Source organism: Eptesicus fuscus, chromosome 14, assembly GCF_027574615.1.
Source record: "Eptesicus fuscus isolate TK198812 chromosome 14, DD_ASM_mEF_20220401, whole genome shotgun sequence".
NCBI classification, from domain to species: domain Eukaryota; kingdom Metazoa; phylum Chordata; class Mammalia; order Chiroptera; family Vespertilionidae; genus Eptesicus; species Eptesicus fuscus.
In genome coordinates this window covers 7,195,769-7,213,046 of record NC_072486.1, presented here as the reverse complement: position 1 = coordinate 7,213,046, position 17,278 = coordinate 7,195,769, and the positions used below count along the sequence as shown (strand labels likewise).

At 39.2% G+C, this 17,278-nt stretch overlaps 1 protein-coding gene across 2 annotated transcripts in view; it reads left to right on the top strand.

The window, feature by feature from the left end:
* The window catches only part of BBS9 (Bardet-Biedl syndrome 9), a 310,665-nt gene that overhangs the window by 66,738 nt on the left and 226,649 nt on the right, over positions 1-17,278 (top strand). For both annotated transcript variants that reach the window (XM_054726330.1, XM_008147385.3), the window contains exons 6-9: positions 4,572-4,746; positions 13,108-13,192; positions 13,835-14,018; positions 14,663-14,792. In XM_054726330.1, the coding sequence (XP_054582305.1) occupies positions 4,572-4,746; positions 13,108-13,192; positions 13,835-14,018; positions 14,663-14,792 (574 nt within the window). The remainder of the gene's footprint in view (positions 1-4,571; positions 4,747-13,107; positions 13,193-13,834; positions 14,019-14,662; positions 14,793-17,278) is intronic.

Below are 17,278 nucleotides of genomic sequence, written 5' to 3'. Positions count from 1 at the left end.
CAGAAAATTCTTCTGTTTTTACCTTTGACCCCTTTTCATTCCTCCTATCTTTTTCAGTCTAGGATACATCCTACCTCTATTATGAAACCTTTACCAGGAAGTTCAGTGTCATTAAGCTCTTAGCTTTTCTGTAGTACTTAATCTGTTTCACTTCATTTAGATTGTCTATGTTAACTTGTGTTATTTTAAAAAATGGATTTAGTGTGGCATAATGGAGCCTTCCAGGGGATGTGGGTGGTATAATGGAGCCAGATAGATTCCAATTGGAGTACTAGCGCTGTCATTTTCTAACCTTTTGGGCATTAGGCAAGTTATCTAAGCTTTGTGGGTTTCACTCCTTACATGCAGAATGGGACAACTGTCCACCTTTTAGAGTTACTAAAGAGTATAGCTAACAGGCTGGATCAATGTTTAGCTCAAAGGCAGGACTATAACAGGTGCTCAGCAAATGGCAGTCATAGTTATTATTGCTGTGGTTCTATATTTCTCCTAATATCATCCTGGGCTGAGCATGTGGGAAGGTATCGTTGAGTGTGGTTCACGGTGAGGTCACGTAAATAGCTCCTGAAATCCCATCACTGTTATGAAGGCTTCCTGTTGGCTCTGTTCTATCAGAACTAAGAACCTCTTAGGGGTTCTTTCTGTTCCCATTATCTGTAAGGGGAGCCTCTGGTATGTATCCTGAAGCGGCTTCCAGAACAGCGAGTTGAAGGATTTATTTTTGAGTAATGTTTTGGATTAATCCCTACATTTTTCCAAACGTCAGCAGCCAGGATTGTAATAAATAAAGCATTTTTCACTTAGTTCAAATGCAATCTGTGAAACTCACAGAATAAAATCTCAGCCAATCAAGCAGATGAGTGCATTATTTTGTCTAGCTCACTTTAGCTCAGCAGACATCTATTATCATATCTCCTATCTCCAGGCATTTCATCATTGTTGGATTTCCAAAGATGAACAAGATTTGGCTCCTGCCTGTGAGTGAGAGACATAAAAACTGATCATTTCAATCTATAATCAGTTGTTAGGAGGAGGTAAGGATGGGATCACAGGTAGAGGGTGTCTGAGTGGGACAGAGAAGACTGCTAGGAAGACATGACCCTTAGCCTGTGATGTCCGTCAGAGGAAAAATGGGGTGATCCACCTGATTCAGGGACAGAGACCCAACTCGAAGAGCTTCGATATTTATGGAAATTTATTGCCTGCAAAGTTCATAGGCGGGATTGACTCCAAGTGGCTCAACCCATGTTCTCATGGCCCTGTCTTAACTGTGCCCACGTAAAAGTCAAATGGCCTCCATGACTCCAGACCTGCTCCCCTCACACATTGCTCCCCCAGGGGGAAGAGCAAGTTTCTCTCCAGTTCCGGCTCAATCTAAGGATTTAGTTTTTCTCATTGCCCCTGAACCAATCACTGTGACTAGTGGGATACTGATTGGTTTTCTTACGTCAGGGTCTACCCTCAAGCTGAGAAGAAAGTCAGTCTCATTCAAACCTCATGGCTAATGATGAGTGGAGAGGGGAATGCATGACCAGGAGGCAGCCAGGACATGTTTTCTAGACCAGGGGAAGCAAATGGAAAGAGTCTTCTGGGGAAGGAAATAATATAAGCAAAAGCAAGGAAGTGTGCTCCATCATAGTGCGTGTGGGAAACAGCAAGCAGTTGAACAATAATTTAACATGTATTATGAGACTTTGAAAATAATTATAAAATAATAATGTGATGGTATATTTGGATCCAGTTGCCTTACATTATTTCATTTCATCCTCACAACAACGAAGGTAGGAATGCCATCTTGTAGGTAAAGAAACTTGAGCCCAAGCTCACAGCTAATAATTGGTGGAGCTGGACTCAAACCCAGGCTATCTGACTCCAGAGGCAGCCCACATGGATATTACAGTATATTAAGCACTCTCTCCTTTGTTGCTAGAGTTTCAGAAATAAGACCTCTATATACCATGCTGAGAAAGCCTGTTTTCTCTGAGACTCAAGTTTTCTTCAAGCTCTAACTCTGTCTGTCATCCATGGTAAGACATTGGTTCTCAAACGTTAGCATGCATCACATAGCCTGGAAGGTCTATGATTGCTGAAATATGATTGCTGGATCCTAACACCAGATTTTCTGATTTAGTAGATCGAGGGTGGGATCTAGAATTTGCATTTCTAAGAAGTTTCTAAAGGAATCGGATTGCTGGTGGTCTGGGAGCCACACTCTGAGGACCACTTGTTTGAGGTCTTTGGAGGCTGAAGGTGTGTGGTTCAGTGATATTCAACATATTGAAATGCTGCTTGGAAACACACATGCTCTCCCCTCACATTCTTTAATGCTACTGATCTGAAGAGTGTATTTGGTTTCAGCAATATCCTCCCCAAAGGTCAAGGTCCTTGCATGTGTTTCATTGATTGGATTTCTCCTGTCTCTCTGATTCTTGACTTATTAAAACGAGATTTATTGCTCTTCTAGGTCTCACTCAGTTCCTAAGCTCAGATCCCCCTTGAGTGTTAAAACGTACATTTGTGTACAAAAGAAATATATTTAAATGCTTTATTTTATTGGGTTACATTTTTAGTATAAAAATTTAAATATCAGAAAAAGTAACATGAACATTCATATTTCCGCCATCTAACGTCAACAGTTATAGATGTATATACGTGTGTATACACACATTTTCTTGATGAACCATTTTAAAGTAAGTTACAGATCTTTGCCACTTTGCCCATAAATATTACAGCACACATTGCTCAGGAAGAGCATTCTCTTATGTAGTCACAATTCCAGGATCACGCGTAAGAAAATTAACAGCAATCCCTAATGTTATCTAACCTGTAGTCATATACCAATTTCTGCAGTTGTCCCAGTGTCTTCTCTGTCAGGAACCAATCAAGTGGAACTAAATCCTAAGACTCAGCAATGCTGCATGGACCTTTTGGCTCAGATGAATTCTGTTATTTAATGACAGGTTTGATTGCTTTAACCAAGGCCCAGTTTAATGATGGCTTAAGTAAGGGAGATGTCTATTTCTGTCATATTTAACCACCTGGAGATCAAGTGGTCCAGGGCTGAGAGGAGAGCTTCCATTTCGGAAACCAAGATAGCTGTTCCAGCCCTACCACCATGCTGGGAAGAGGGGAGGGAGTGCATACTCCGTCCTTTTAAGGGCATGTTTGGATGTTGTATATATCACCTCAGCTCCCACCTCATTGGTAGGAACATAATCATATGATGCATCTGTGTTAGAGGCCTGGAAATGAAGGCGCTTTTCTGGATGGCCACGTGTCTAGTGATAATTCAGGTATCAAAAGAAAGGATGACTGCTAGGGTAGCAGTTAGCATCTCTGCCACAAGTTCTTTTTTCAAATGACTGAGCTATTCCAAATGATATTGAATCCATTTAATTACTCCAAGTACATTACAATATGACATTTGTCCTTTTGAACTATAGAGGGCTGGTAATTGCTCCTACGCTGAGTCCAGAATGTTATTTTTTAAAAAAGTATTTTATAGATGTTCAGTCTTTTTTTTGTTTTGTTAGGGCGTAGCTGCCACTGCTGATATCTGTCAGTGTCTTCACAGTTTTCTCATGTGCTATTTTCTGTTCTCTGGGCTGGGAAGGCCGGTAACAGTAACCATCATCATAAAGCTGTGATTTAGTGTGTGTCCACATGTGCTGTCCGGTGTGAGACTTGTACAGCTTACCTCTGACTTTGGAGCTCTTATACAAATAGAAGAGCTGAAGCTCCCGGGTGTCAGTAACCCGTTCGTTCATGAGAACGTCCTTGTTAGAACCACACTTAAAAGGAGAATCGATGCCCTGCCTGAGTGAGATCTGGGAATCTACCTGGGGAAGGTTTGCATGATTCTCATTACAGAGACTTTGCAGCATCTTTTTCGATGCTTTTGAAGCATTTTTATACTTCTTTGCGGGGTGCACACAGGTGGGCTTGCTAGATAGTTAAGTTCTCCATGGATGAAAAACGCATTGCCTAATAGATCTCTGTGAATACATTTGTATAGCATGCATACAGGTTGCGGGCTTGATCCCTACTAGGGGGTGTGCAGGAGGCAGCTGATCAATGATTCTCTCCCATCCTTGATGTTTCTATCTCTTTCTCCCTTTCCCTTCCTCTCTGAAATCAATAAAAAAGAATATAAAATATTATATATATATATATATATATATATATATATGAAAGTATGAGGCTGACCTATTATGCAGACAAATAGCCTTGTGCAGAACAGTTGTTATATTTCTGATTTTGGGAAAACTGGTATCTCGCAAAGAGTCATGCTTGCTCTTAGGGGTTATCTTGAGCTAGAGATTTTAGCACACAGTAAATGAAAATAAATGTATGTAAAATTATAGACATCTGAATCCTTTAAAAATTGGGAAATATATATGTACTGATATGTAATAATCTGATAGCTTCACCAGTTTGTAATTTAAAGTTTGAACTGCTCATTTTACCGCTTGGGAGAAAAAATGAACTATGACATATTTGTGGCAGAGAGTGATGAATTATAACAGTGTATTTCAGAATAGACCACCGACTTTCCTCTGATTCTTCTTTAGGTCGGGATTTAATTTGTATCCAGTCTATGGATGGGATGCTGATGGTGTTTGAGCAGGAAAGCTATGCCTTTGGGAGGTTTCTCCCTGGTTCTCTCTTGCCTGGCCCCCTTGCCTACAGTTCCCGGACAGACTCCTTCATCACTGTCTCTTCCTGCCGACAAGTGGAAAGCTACAAGTAAGTTTGGATGTCCCGCCTTTGAAATCGGTGTTTTTGGTGTGTATGTTGCTGATACATTTTTTCCCCACAAAGAGCTAATATCACAAATTAAGAAGAGCCTGTTTTTTTGTTTTTTTTAATAAGATGAAATTGTGGTGACTTAGATTTTGGTACTTCCAGCTGTTTGATGGTCAGTGTCCTTGACCTGGCTGTAAAGGGATAAGAATGGCTATTTCAAAGAGAAAGAACTTGTGGACATGGACAGTAGTGTGGTGACTGCGGGGGGAGGGGAGTGGGTGGAGGTGAAAGAGAAGGTATATGGGGGATAAATGGTGATGGAACAAGGTAATAAAATAAAGGGGGAAAAAACCATAGGAAAAAAAAAGTGACTATTTGACAAGTTGTTTTTTTTTTTATAGGAAAATTAAACGTGTGTTAAGTTGCCACTCTATAGAAAATGCTCAATAACTCTTGGGACTGTTCCCTGAATTATAAACAATAAACACAGGGTCAGTGGAAAAGCCTGATACAAAGATGCATATATGGAATTATTTTATAACAACAATACAAAAAGAATGTATGTGTACATAGGAAGAATACTGGCAAGAAATACAAGTGTTTTTATGAATGTTTATAAGAGAATGATTCATAATAAAAGTGAATGACCCTGTGAAAGCAGTTTATACTTTTTGCTAGAAATTTTTATTGGTTTTGTTGACTTGTGTTTAGAGAGACACCTTTTTCCCCTCTATCAGCTACATTTCGATCAAGATTAAGGTTTTGAGTTTTTGGAGGTTGTTTTGTTTGTTTGTTTAATCCTCACCACCTGAGGATATTTTTTCCATTGAATTTTTAGAGAGAGAGAGAAAGGTAGGTGGTGAGGGGGGAGAGAGAGAGAGAGAAAGAGAAGAGAGAGAGAGAGAGAGAGAGAGAGAGAGAGAGAGAGAGAGAGAGACATGGATGTGAGAGAGACACATCAATTGGTTGCCTCCTGCACACGCCCCGACTAGAAAGGGGATGGAACCTGCAACCCAGGTACATGCCCTTGAAGGGGAATTGAACCCATGACCCTTTGGTTTGTGGGCTGATGCTCTACCACCGAGCCTCACAGGCCAGGGCTGGAGGGTGTGTATTTGTTGGAAAGGGAATGTTGGAAATGAGGAAAAGAAAGAAATCCATGCTGGGAAAAGAAATAGATTTGGAGACTTAGAGTATCTTCAATCACTTTTTTTTATCTTACTGACGGCAGCAGTTAGAACTTTAAACGTCTAAGCAACACTTCATTATAGCTTTTCGGTATTATTTTTGGCCGCCTGTTTCCCCAAGGCAGGAAGAAAATATAAATTAATCAGACAACACCTGTACATTTTTGTCTTCAAGTTTCAATATTGTGTACATAGCAAAGCAATGCAGTTTTCCCTTCCTAAGTGGCTTTTGTGAATTATTGTCAAGGCATCTAGGATTCAACACTCTGAAAACAGGCAAATGCTTGTGACTAAGCAGAAGTTAACTGACACAAGTAGTGCATTATTGTGTCACATTCCTTCTGTAACTCCTATGGCTCTTGTCCAAAGGAGATGAATGAGTTGTGGCATTGCTACTGGTAATAAATAAAATATTAGAGTTATCTTGAAAGGCTGAGGAAAATATCTGTATAATACATTCAAGCCTGTCACAATGTAAGCAATATTGAGGAGATCTGCTTTTCAGCTTTCCACCCAGTTCTGTGTCTCAGCTCTTGCCAAGGAGCGATACTGGCGGTGCCACACAGGGGTCATCGCACGGAGACTGACTTACTCTTTGAAACATGTGCATAGGAATTAATTTGGTAATAACTCCAGGAGTCGCTGGATGAGGGAACGAGGTGTAGGTTTCCTTAATGTGTAAATTCAATCCCACAGGAGCGCACACTGTTTTAAGTACGGTGATTCAGCATACCAATCTATTAAATTCATCTACATCTAGGGCTAAAAAATGCACCTGTTTTATGTGGGTCTTTTATAATGATACAAATGCATGGGATATGCGATTATTGTGAAATGATGACAATCAGGGGGTTTATACCATTAAGTAGTATGTTGTATTTCTATATGCTTTCAAGTTTAATAGATAAAATTAAATGATAATCATGGGTGCAATTTAGGATGGGAGAAAGCATGAAAACGGCAGGTTCTTTTGAGATTTCACTAAATATCTTTGTAATCAGTGAATAGAATGCCATCAGTTAGTATAGAAGGTATCATTTTCATTTTTCCCCCCTGAGTTTAATTTCAAACTTTAACAAGAATGAAAAAAAAAAAGTTAAATTGGGTCCAAAGAAGAAAAATAAAAATCATCAAGGTTTAGAAAATAGGAGTGATGAGAAAACATGGTAGATGTTTAAGAAACAATTTCACTTAAAGAATTAACGAAGAATTTTGATAAAGTGTTTCCTACAAGAAAGTTTATAGGACAATTGTTTTAAATTGTAGGGGGTGGGAAATGGAAAACCACCCAAGTGATCAGAGTAGAAGATCAGATAATTAAACATCCATATATCATTTTCATTTTTGCTCCTGATGTTTGATTACTTTAAAACAAGCTCAGTTATGTTTTACGAGGAAGTAGGGAAGGCCGTGGGTCTCCAACTTCAGTGGGCATAGAATCACCTGGGAACCCTGTCATAAAATGCACGTTTGCAGATTCCCAATTCCCAACCCTCTAGATTTTGATTTAGTAATTTTGGGAAAAGTCCTAGAAATTGTCATTGCAGACACACACTCCAGGTTGGATTCTAATTCAGGGTCACACATTGAGTGTTTTTTTTTTTTTTTTTTAAGGGAGAGAATCGTTTGCTGTTTTTGGAGATGGTAGCTTAGGTACCACTATTCTTTTGGTCATGTTTATCAAAACTTTGAATCGTTTTTATTTTTAAAATATGTTTTTTATTGATTTCAGAGAGGAAGAGAAAATGAGAGAGAGATAGAAACATCAGTGATGAGAGAGAATCATTGATTGGCTGCCTCCTGCATGCCCCACACTGGGGATCGAGCCCGAAACCCAGGCATGTGCCCTGACCAGGAATTGAACCATGACCTCCTGGTTCATGGGTCGACACTCAACTGCTGAGCCACACTGGCTGGCTGAATCATTCTTAATTCTCTTTTTCTTTCCTTTCTTGTCAGAGTTATTCAGTCAGTAAGTCCTGACCTTTCTATCCTTTTTTCCTTTTATTCAGCCATTGTTGTCCCATTGGGATTGAGGCTTTTATCTTTTCACTTGGATTTATGATTTTCTTACCTCTAGATTTTAGGGTCCTTCTTATAGCTATCATTTAAAACCACCTCTTTAAGCCAGAATTTTTGTTTCTTATTAAAAAAATCCGAATTTTCTTATATTGAAATTTAGTGCTCTTTATGATCCAGTCCCATTTTACCTCTATTATGTTGACTTTCAGATTTGGAAGGGACTTTTAAGGGTAATTCGTTCAACTATCCTCCTTGTTTCACCTCCTAGATATATTTCCCCAAAACACTGATTTTTGCACAGTATCACATATTGCCTTCTTGTATTGTGCTGAGATGTTCCAGGGGATGTCTTGCATGATCAGGTTCCTGAGAGCAGGATGTGCCTTAAATATCTGCTCACTGATGGAATAATTCGGTTTCCCGGTTCATTCATTCATTCAGGAAACATTTTTCAAGAGGCTTCTGTGTGCAAAGTACAGGAAATGCAAAGTCAAATAAGACCTGTCTCCTGTCCTCAAGCTGTAAGCACGTGGGGGAGGTAGCATATCACTTGGCTGTTTCAGTTCACAGTGATACAGGCGATGGCGGACCTGGGCACAGGATACGGAGGAGGCCTGCAGGTGGGACCTCTGGATGAGAGCGGGATGTAGGCAGGCTCCCTGAAGAATGCATTTGCCACAGGTTACATTTCTCTCCTCTGTGCTAACACTTCCCTGCACCCTAACAGTGGCTCGTGGTGCCTTGTAAGTAGATGATAGGCTTTACATATTTTAAAATATCTTTTTTGAATTTAATTGATAATATTTTGAAAAGAAGATTGTGTCCTTCACCAGCCTTAGGCTCTTGTCAAATGAAAATATTTGGGGTTCTCCATATATGTCCAGGGCTTTACTCTCTTGCTCATGCGGTACTCTGCCTGGAAGGCTTTTCCTTCCTTCTTTGCATGTGAAAGTAATTTCTGGATGCCTCCCTGATTCCCTTCAGTTCTTCTGTGACCTGGCTTTCCAAGTCACATCTCCTCCTTCTCAATTTAGAGTCGTTTTCCACTGCTTTTCACAAGTACTGTTTATGCTTTCACTGATATTACATATTTGCTTGTTTTTCTTCTTGACTGAGCTAAGTGATCTTTGATGGCAGGGATTTTCTATCCCCCGAAGTGCCCAGCATTGTACCCCGTTGAAAGTAAGTGTTTAAGAAGAACTTGATGAAGGAGTGAAAAGTTTGTAAGGAATGTTTCTATTTTGTTACTGGCTTCTTTTAATGAAAATGATTCCCTCTGGCACAATCAAGAACGTTTTAGCTATAGTTGAAAAGGAACAATGTAAGGCTCTGTATCCAGAGCTTTCCATTTCTAGTAGAGTTCCCCGAGTTAAATATAAAGGTTTCAAAATCTCCTGTTATCCTTTGAGGTGCCAACTATGTTTCATTTGAAAATAAATGATTGCGAAGGGTTTACTTTTGTACTCTGTGACACCTCAATCCATATTTTAGCTCCTTGCCGCTGTTTTTACGACGTGTTACAGAAGAGCACTAAATTATGTGGTTGAGTTTGTCCTTGGTGCTCCACAGGACCCATTAGGCACTTGTGGTTATTGGGCCGAAAAGCACCACCGTTCACCTGGACCTGCTGTATTTGTGATCACTGCCTCTCTGTTCTGAGAAACACGTATGACACTCTTTCATGGAATCTTATTACATTGGGCCAAATTGTTCTTCAGCAGTCTCAACAAGGGAATCTTTTAAAAAAATATTTTATTGGTTGATTGATTTCAGAGAGGAAGGGGGAGGGAGAAAGAGATAGGAACATCAGTGATGAGAGGGAATCATTGATTGGCTGCCTCCTGCATGCCCCCCACTGGGGATCAAGCCTGCAACCTGGGCATGTGCCCTGACCAGGAATCGAACCGTGACCTCTTGGTTCATAGGTCAACACTCAACCATTGAGCCACACTAGCTGGGCTAGGAATCTTATTCTTTAGCTTATATCACTGGACACTTGAATGGTAAGGAAAAAAAAAAATCCAAGTGTTTTCTTTATTTCAGAATTTCCAAGTCTGTTTGTAATTCTTTGGTTTTGGTTTAGATTTCCATGTACATTATTGGTCACAGTTAAGAGGATAAGGAAGAATCATAAAATAGATGCTATTATAAGTTTGTCATCATCTGTATTTACTGTCGGCTACGTTTAGTAATAAAATACTCTTCTGAGTCGTCTTCCAGGAAGAGAAATGACCTGGATTTGGAAATCAGGAGTCAATTTTGGCTGCGTCTCTGCCTGCTGTTTTGATGTTAATGAGGCCACTTTAGGGGCTCCCTTATTCCTCAGATGAAATAATAACCCTTTGTAGTTCTATAAGAAGCTTCAAACAGCTCCAGAGCTTTGGATTTTTGCAACCATCTCATTAATACCCATACCGTCCTCTGGTAGGTTGGTGTCTGCAGGAAATGAGCCGCCTCTGTAATGAACCGCCTAAGGTTAGAGCCGTAGCAGGACCAGCTCAGCTCATGGCCTGTCACCGGTGCATACAGTTTCTGTTACCGTGAACTGGGGAGAGTAAAACAATTCGATTTAGGGGTTGGAATGTGAGGCCTAGAGATTTGCACTTTGGAAGACACAGGCATTTTGAAAGGCAGGCTCAGTTGGTATGGAGACATTGGCTGCAGCTGCCTATGGGGTTTTTTAGTCTAGTTTTACAAGGCTGAGGTCGTCGCCCTCCTGCCTGTTCTGTCTCCTTTCCCATGACTCGGTCCTCCCTGCCATGCATCTCTCCTGCACTGTGGTAGCCTTTCATGTCTCTCTTACTGGTGTGTGCCTTTGCTTGTGCTGTTTGCTTTGCCATAAAACCTTTACCTCTTTTTTTAAAAAACACACACATTTTTATTGATTTCAGAGCGGGAGAGGGAGAGAGAGAGGGAGACAGAAACATCAGTGATGAGAAGGAACCATTAATTGGCTGCCTCCTGCACACCCCGCACTGGGGATCGAGCCCGCAATTTGGGCATGTGCCCTGACCAGGAATCGTACCGTGACCTCCTGGATCATAGGTCAATGCTCAACCACCGAGCCACGTAAGCTGGGCACACCTTTGCCACTTTACCAGCACAATGAGTTTTCACTTATTCTCTAAAATGTAGCTTCCTCCTCCTAAACCAGTCCCAAGGACATATATGTTCTTCCACTTCGATTTCTGTTTCTGCTGCCATGTTCCCTTGGTACTGCATGCATACCTTCCGTTAGCACAGCGTGTTCTAAGCTACATTTATTTGTTTGTATATGAATCTCTACTGCTTTGGGAGGTCCTAATGAATATGGACCATGAGTATTTTTTCCATTGTCAATGCTTCTATCAGACCCCTGCTATATGTTTATGGAAGGAATGAAATTCATACACATTAAGCTTCCGTATTAACTATAAGACTGGTCTTTATGAATGTCTTGCAGAGTCTCACTTAATTCATAGTCATTCTGCCTCCAACTGAAATTGGAGGCTTTTTACAAATGAAGTATTCCTGATCGAGTAGGATGGTTTTAAAGCTGGTATATGATATATGAACACCACTGTACATTTCAGTGCCTATGTAGATATCTCACATTGCCTTCATTCAGGTCCCAGATGTTCACATGATCAGACATCTTTCTCTTAGACAATATGAGGTGTCTGAATATACCTTTTACTGATTTTCCTCTTAGCTATGGAAGAACAATGCAAGGAGTTCTGATTCAATAGGAGGGGAAGGAACCTATGAGCCTGAAGTTTCTTCATTTAGAGTGTGATCATTACTCTCATATACCGTTAATTAATGGGAAACAACAAAATAAACTTTCTTGGCTAAATTAGTCATTTCTAAAGTGAATGATATTTACAAATTATTATTATTTTAAATAGATTTTCATTGATTTCAGAGAGGAAAGGAGAGGGAGAGATAGAGATAGAAACATCAATGATGAGAGAGAATCATTGATTGGCTGCCTCCTGCATGCCCCCTACTGGGGATCAAGCCTGCAACCCGGGCATATGCCCTTGACTGGAATCGAACCCAGGACCCTTCAGTCCACAGGCCAACGCTCTATCCACTGAACCAAACCAGCTTGGGCTACAAATTATTTTAAAGAATGATTTGAGCTAAATGTTACTATTGAAATAAAAGCTGTGAAATGCTTATAAAAGTAATAATGTTCATTATTGAGAACTTCTTACATATCAAATAAATTACTAGGTTATTGACCTATCTCCTTATATAAACCATTATCTGTCTGCTAATAAATGAGCACCTAATATATACCAGATACTATACTAGACACTATATTACTTTTCTTTTTAATCCTCACCTCAGGATATTTTTTCCATTGATTTTTTTTTTTTTAAGAGAGAGTGGAAAGGAAAGGGGCGAAGAGAAACATAGATGTGAGAGAGACACATCAATTGGTTGCCTCTTGCACATGCCCCAACGGGAGCTGAGGATCCAGCCTTCAACCAAAGTACATGCCCTTGACTGGGAATCAAACCTGTGACCCTTTGGTCTATGGGCCAATGCTCTAACCACTGAGCAAAACTGACTAGGCTATATTACTTTTTAATTCTCTTAACAATGACTGCATCAGAGATTATCATTCCCATTTTATACATGGGGAATATAAGACACAGAGTGTTTAACTTGCCAAAATTCACTCAACCTGTAAGTGATTTAGCTAGGGCTTAGATTCAGGTCTTCTTGGTTCCATCGATTACATATTAATAATTTCTGCTGCATCTGGCTGCTTTCCATTATTTACATTTTTCTTCTATTTGGTGTTTTGGTGCTAGATCTTTCTTGAGTATTGTTATTTGTCACATAAAATTTTAATGGAAATGCTTTGATAGTTGGCAGAGCTATATTCCCAATATTGAATTTTAGGACATATGGTTATAATTTCTTGATCATGACAGTTTTACATAGTCTTATGTCACAGTATAATTTAGTAAGAATTCAATCTTAAATTTTACAGTTTTAAAACCAAGGTAAAAGTGGTTCATTAGGTTTATAGATTATGTGTTTTATTTGCTTCTTTTTCTTGATCAGCTTTATTGAGGTTATCTGCTCTTAAAGTTTAAAATAATTTCTACTTTTAAACTCTAAAGTCATTTACAATTATTTCATATCTTTCAAACAGATACCAAGTACTCGCTTTTGCAACAGATGCAGATAAAAGACAGGAGACTGAACAGCAAAAACTTGGTTCTGGAAAAAGACTTGTTGTAAGGCCATTTTTTTAAATATAAAAATTTCAGCAATGTTACATTTATTTTGTTATTGATTTATTTTGTTATTTTTTAAAATTAAATTTTTTCTATTTTTCAATTACAGTTGACATTATTATATTATATTAGTTCCAGGTGTACAGTATAGTGGTTTGACATTTATATAATTTACAAAGTGATCCCCCGATACGTCTAGTACCCTACACGGCTGGCACCATACATGGTTACAATATTATTGACTATATTCCCTATGCTGAATTTTACATTCCTGTGACTGTTTTGTAACTACCAACTTGTAGTTTTAAGCCTTTCATCATTTCCACCCAGTCCCTCACCCCCATCTGGCAACCATCAGTATCTATGAGTCTGTCTGTTTTGTTTGTTTCTTTATTTAATTCTTTAGATACCACAGATAAGTGAAATCATACAATATTTGTCTTTGTCTGTCTGACTTATTTCACTTAGCATATTATCCTCTAGGTCCATCCATGTTGTTGTAAATGGTAAGATTTCATTCTTTTTATGGCCGGGGAATATTCTGTTGTATGTATCTACCACATCTTCTTTATCCAGTAGTCTATGGATGGGTACTTAGGTTGTTTTTTTGCAACTAAATTGATCTTAGGTTTTCCTTTGCAGGTAGATTGGACTCTAAATATTGGAGAGCAAGCCCTTGATATATGTATTATGTCTTTCAACCAGTCAGCATCTTCTGTTTTTGTTCTTGGTGAAAGAAACTTTTTTTGCCTTAAGGATAATGGTCAGATTCAATTCATGAAGAAACTTGATTGTAGCCCAAGTTGTTTTCTCCCGTACTGCTCAGGTGTGTAGCGAGATTTTCTTTTATCTCTTCCATATGTCAGGGCTGTGCTGTTTACACCAGAAAAAGGCAAACTCACATGCATGTGAACATCTAGGAAAATACTTTTAAACTGAACATGTAATGGAAATTTTAACTTTGAAAGTTTGAATAGAAGTTTGATATAAAGCACACACTTGGGTTTGTCAGTCATTTTACTTTGTACAAAAGGATTGTAGAATTGGCCCCAGGCGTACGTTGCTGCTTTCCAAAATGAGGCTGTTCACCATGCTTCCAAGTGAACATCAGACCCCTCTGTAAGCGGAACGGAGCATAGTGATGCCTAATAGAATGACTTTTCTGTAGTGAGTGCCCAGAAAATCATTAGCTTCAATGTGTTAAATATTAATGAAACTCGGGCTTTCTAGATGAAATGCAGAAATATTGGCTAGTATCTGGTTATAGTTTTCAAGTCTATAATTTTTTTCCTTTTAGATATTGGCAGCTTGAAGTTGGAAAATCATGTTTTATTACTTAAATCTTTACACATTAACATCAAGATATTATAATTAGCTTGTATCATAAATCCCCTAAAAGGGATATAATATACTGTTGCTAATGACTGTCTCCTTTTTAGCCTTAAAAAAAATTTTTTTTTCACCCTACAGTTTCTGAAGGAACAATAAATACTTTGATTGGAAACCACAATAGCCTGTTGCATGTTTATCAGGACGTGACACTGAAGTGGGCCTCTCAGCTACCCCACGTTCCTGTCGCAGTGAGAGTGGGCTCTTTACGGTAAGTGGTTTAATTTGACTTTTTTTAAAAAAAGAGAATCTTAGTCAAGGAATTATTCTGAATTTTTATGAAACAATGGCAAGTGATTTTACTAAAAAATGAATTTTACTAAAAAAGTGGCATTGTAGTGTGAGTGTCAACAATGGAAATATTTTAAAATATAAGTTTTATTGGAGAAGAAGGATATAAAAATTCTTAATTAGAACAATGAATCATTTTTATTTGGTATTTTAGTGACATATCCTTTGTAAATTAAAAATTTCAAGAAAATAGTTTGCTTGAGAGATTATTATTATTATTATTATTATTATTTTTAACCCTCACCAGAGGATATGCTTTTTTATTGATTTTAGAGAGAGAGGGGGGAAGATATATATATATATATATATAGAGATAGATATATATATAGAGAGAGAGAGAGAGAGAGAGAGAGAGAGAGAGAGAGAGAAAGAGATATGAGAAACATCCAATAGTTGCCTCCTGTACTTACCCCAACTGAGGATTGAACTTGCAACCTTTTGGTGTATGGGACAACGCTTCAACCAACTGAGCCACCCAGCCAGGGCTAGATTATTATTAATAATTTCTTCAAGCATTTGATGGGTTTCATTTGGAGATCACTTATTGTTAGACTGTGAGAATGTTACGCTACAAAACTTGTTTCAGACTATGTCCAATGGTGCAGAATCACTAATGATTGTGTTTAAGACAGTTTAGATTTTAAATAGGGCCATTTTGCATTTAGAGTGAAAGACAAAAATTTGTATTTTAATACTAAATTAACAAAATTTATGAAAAATGAGAGAAAGGAGATACCTAAGTGTGTAATTTTAAAAAATTCTCAGTATAAAATGCAAGATCTCACATTATGTTTGGGAACTGAAAATCTCGGTATGTGTAGAGAAACTCACTTTCTATTAACTGTCATAGGTTCCCAAATCTATTCAGTTCTGCTTATTATATCATTTTATTGAACATTTAAAAACCATATGTAGAATTCATCAGTGACATCTACAGTATCTGATCAGTGCGATTAATCCCCCAAATTAAGAGGTTGAATGTTATGCATCACATCATGACACTTTGGCCAATAACAATAGTCCCATAAGACTATAATGGAGTTGAAAAATTTGTGTAGTTTAGTGACATTGTAGCTGTCATAACAGTTAATGCAACATAGGCCACGTTGAGTGCCTGACCTGGAAGGAAAATACAAAAGTGGAAAATCAGTGATGGTTATTGCTTGCCAGTCAGGCATGTACATTCCGCCGTAGCTACGATCTTGAAGAATAAAAACAACATGATGGAAACTGTTAAAGGACCTGCTTCATTGAAGACAACAAGACTCACAAAAATCCAGGGAAGCTCTGTATTAGACTCGGAGAACCTTCTGATGACCAGACACAGACATGTATCCCTTTCTGCACCATGGTGATCATGGCCAAAGCAAAAGGATTGTTTGTGATGTTGAAAGAAAAGGCTGGACCTGATCACCGTGTCGAATTTAATGCTAGCTCTGGGTGGTTTAAATGATTCATAAATCTTCACTCAAACTATGTACGGTGTCAGATGGGTATTAGATTTATCAGGGGGATCACTTAGTAAGTTAGGGGATCACTGGATTGTGTACCTGCAGCTAACATATGTCAACTGGAATTGAAAAATAAAATATTGTTTAAAGTGAAAAATAAAAGTAAAAAAGATTTGAGAATTGAAAAAAAAAAATCATTATCTATATATATAAAAAGCCAGCGACCAGAATGCCATAATGACTGGAATGACCAGTGGCTATGACGCCCTCTGCGGCCAGCGAACCACCCGATCGGGAGGTGGGGCAGGCTGGCCAACCTCCTGTGGCCTCTCGCCCCAGCTGGCCCCACCCCCAGTTGGCCCGAAGCCCCTCCCCCTGGCCAGCCCCGCCCCTAATTGTCCCCCCACCCCAATTGTGGGCAGAGCCCACTGGCTAATCACCCATGGCCCCTCCCCCCAGCCAGCCCAGCCCTGATTGGCCACATCAGGGTGGGCTGGCTGGCCAACCTCCCGCCGTCTTCTCCTCTTCCTGACAGGCCCAGCCTTGATCCACCATGATTGGTATCCGGGCCAGCTGGATCCCATCCGTGCATGAATTCGTGCACTGGGCCTCTAGTTCATTGCATAATGTGAAAGTGAGTGGGAGTCTGTGAGTGCTGGGGTGAAGGCAGCTGGAGAATTTTTGGAAACTTTCAATGTGCTGATTGTGGAGGAAAATTACTTGCCAGAGCAAATATTCGATGTGGAGGAAACCTCCCTGGTCTGGAAAGGGATGCCTGAAAGCACTTTCATCCAAAAGGAGGCCAAGTCAGGCCAGGTTTTAAGGCTTTTAAGGACAGTGGAACAGTCTTGCTTGGGGGCAATGTTGCAGGCTACAAATTGAAACCTTTGCCATTTGGCACAGTGAGATCCTCAGGGCCTTCAAACGTATGAATAAACACCCCCTCCTCCCAGGT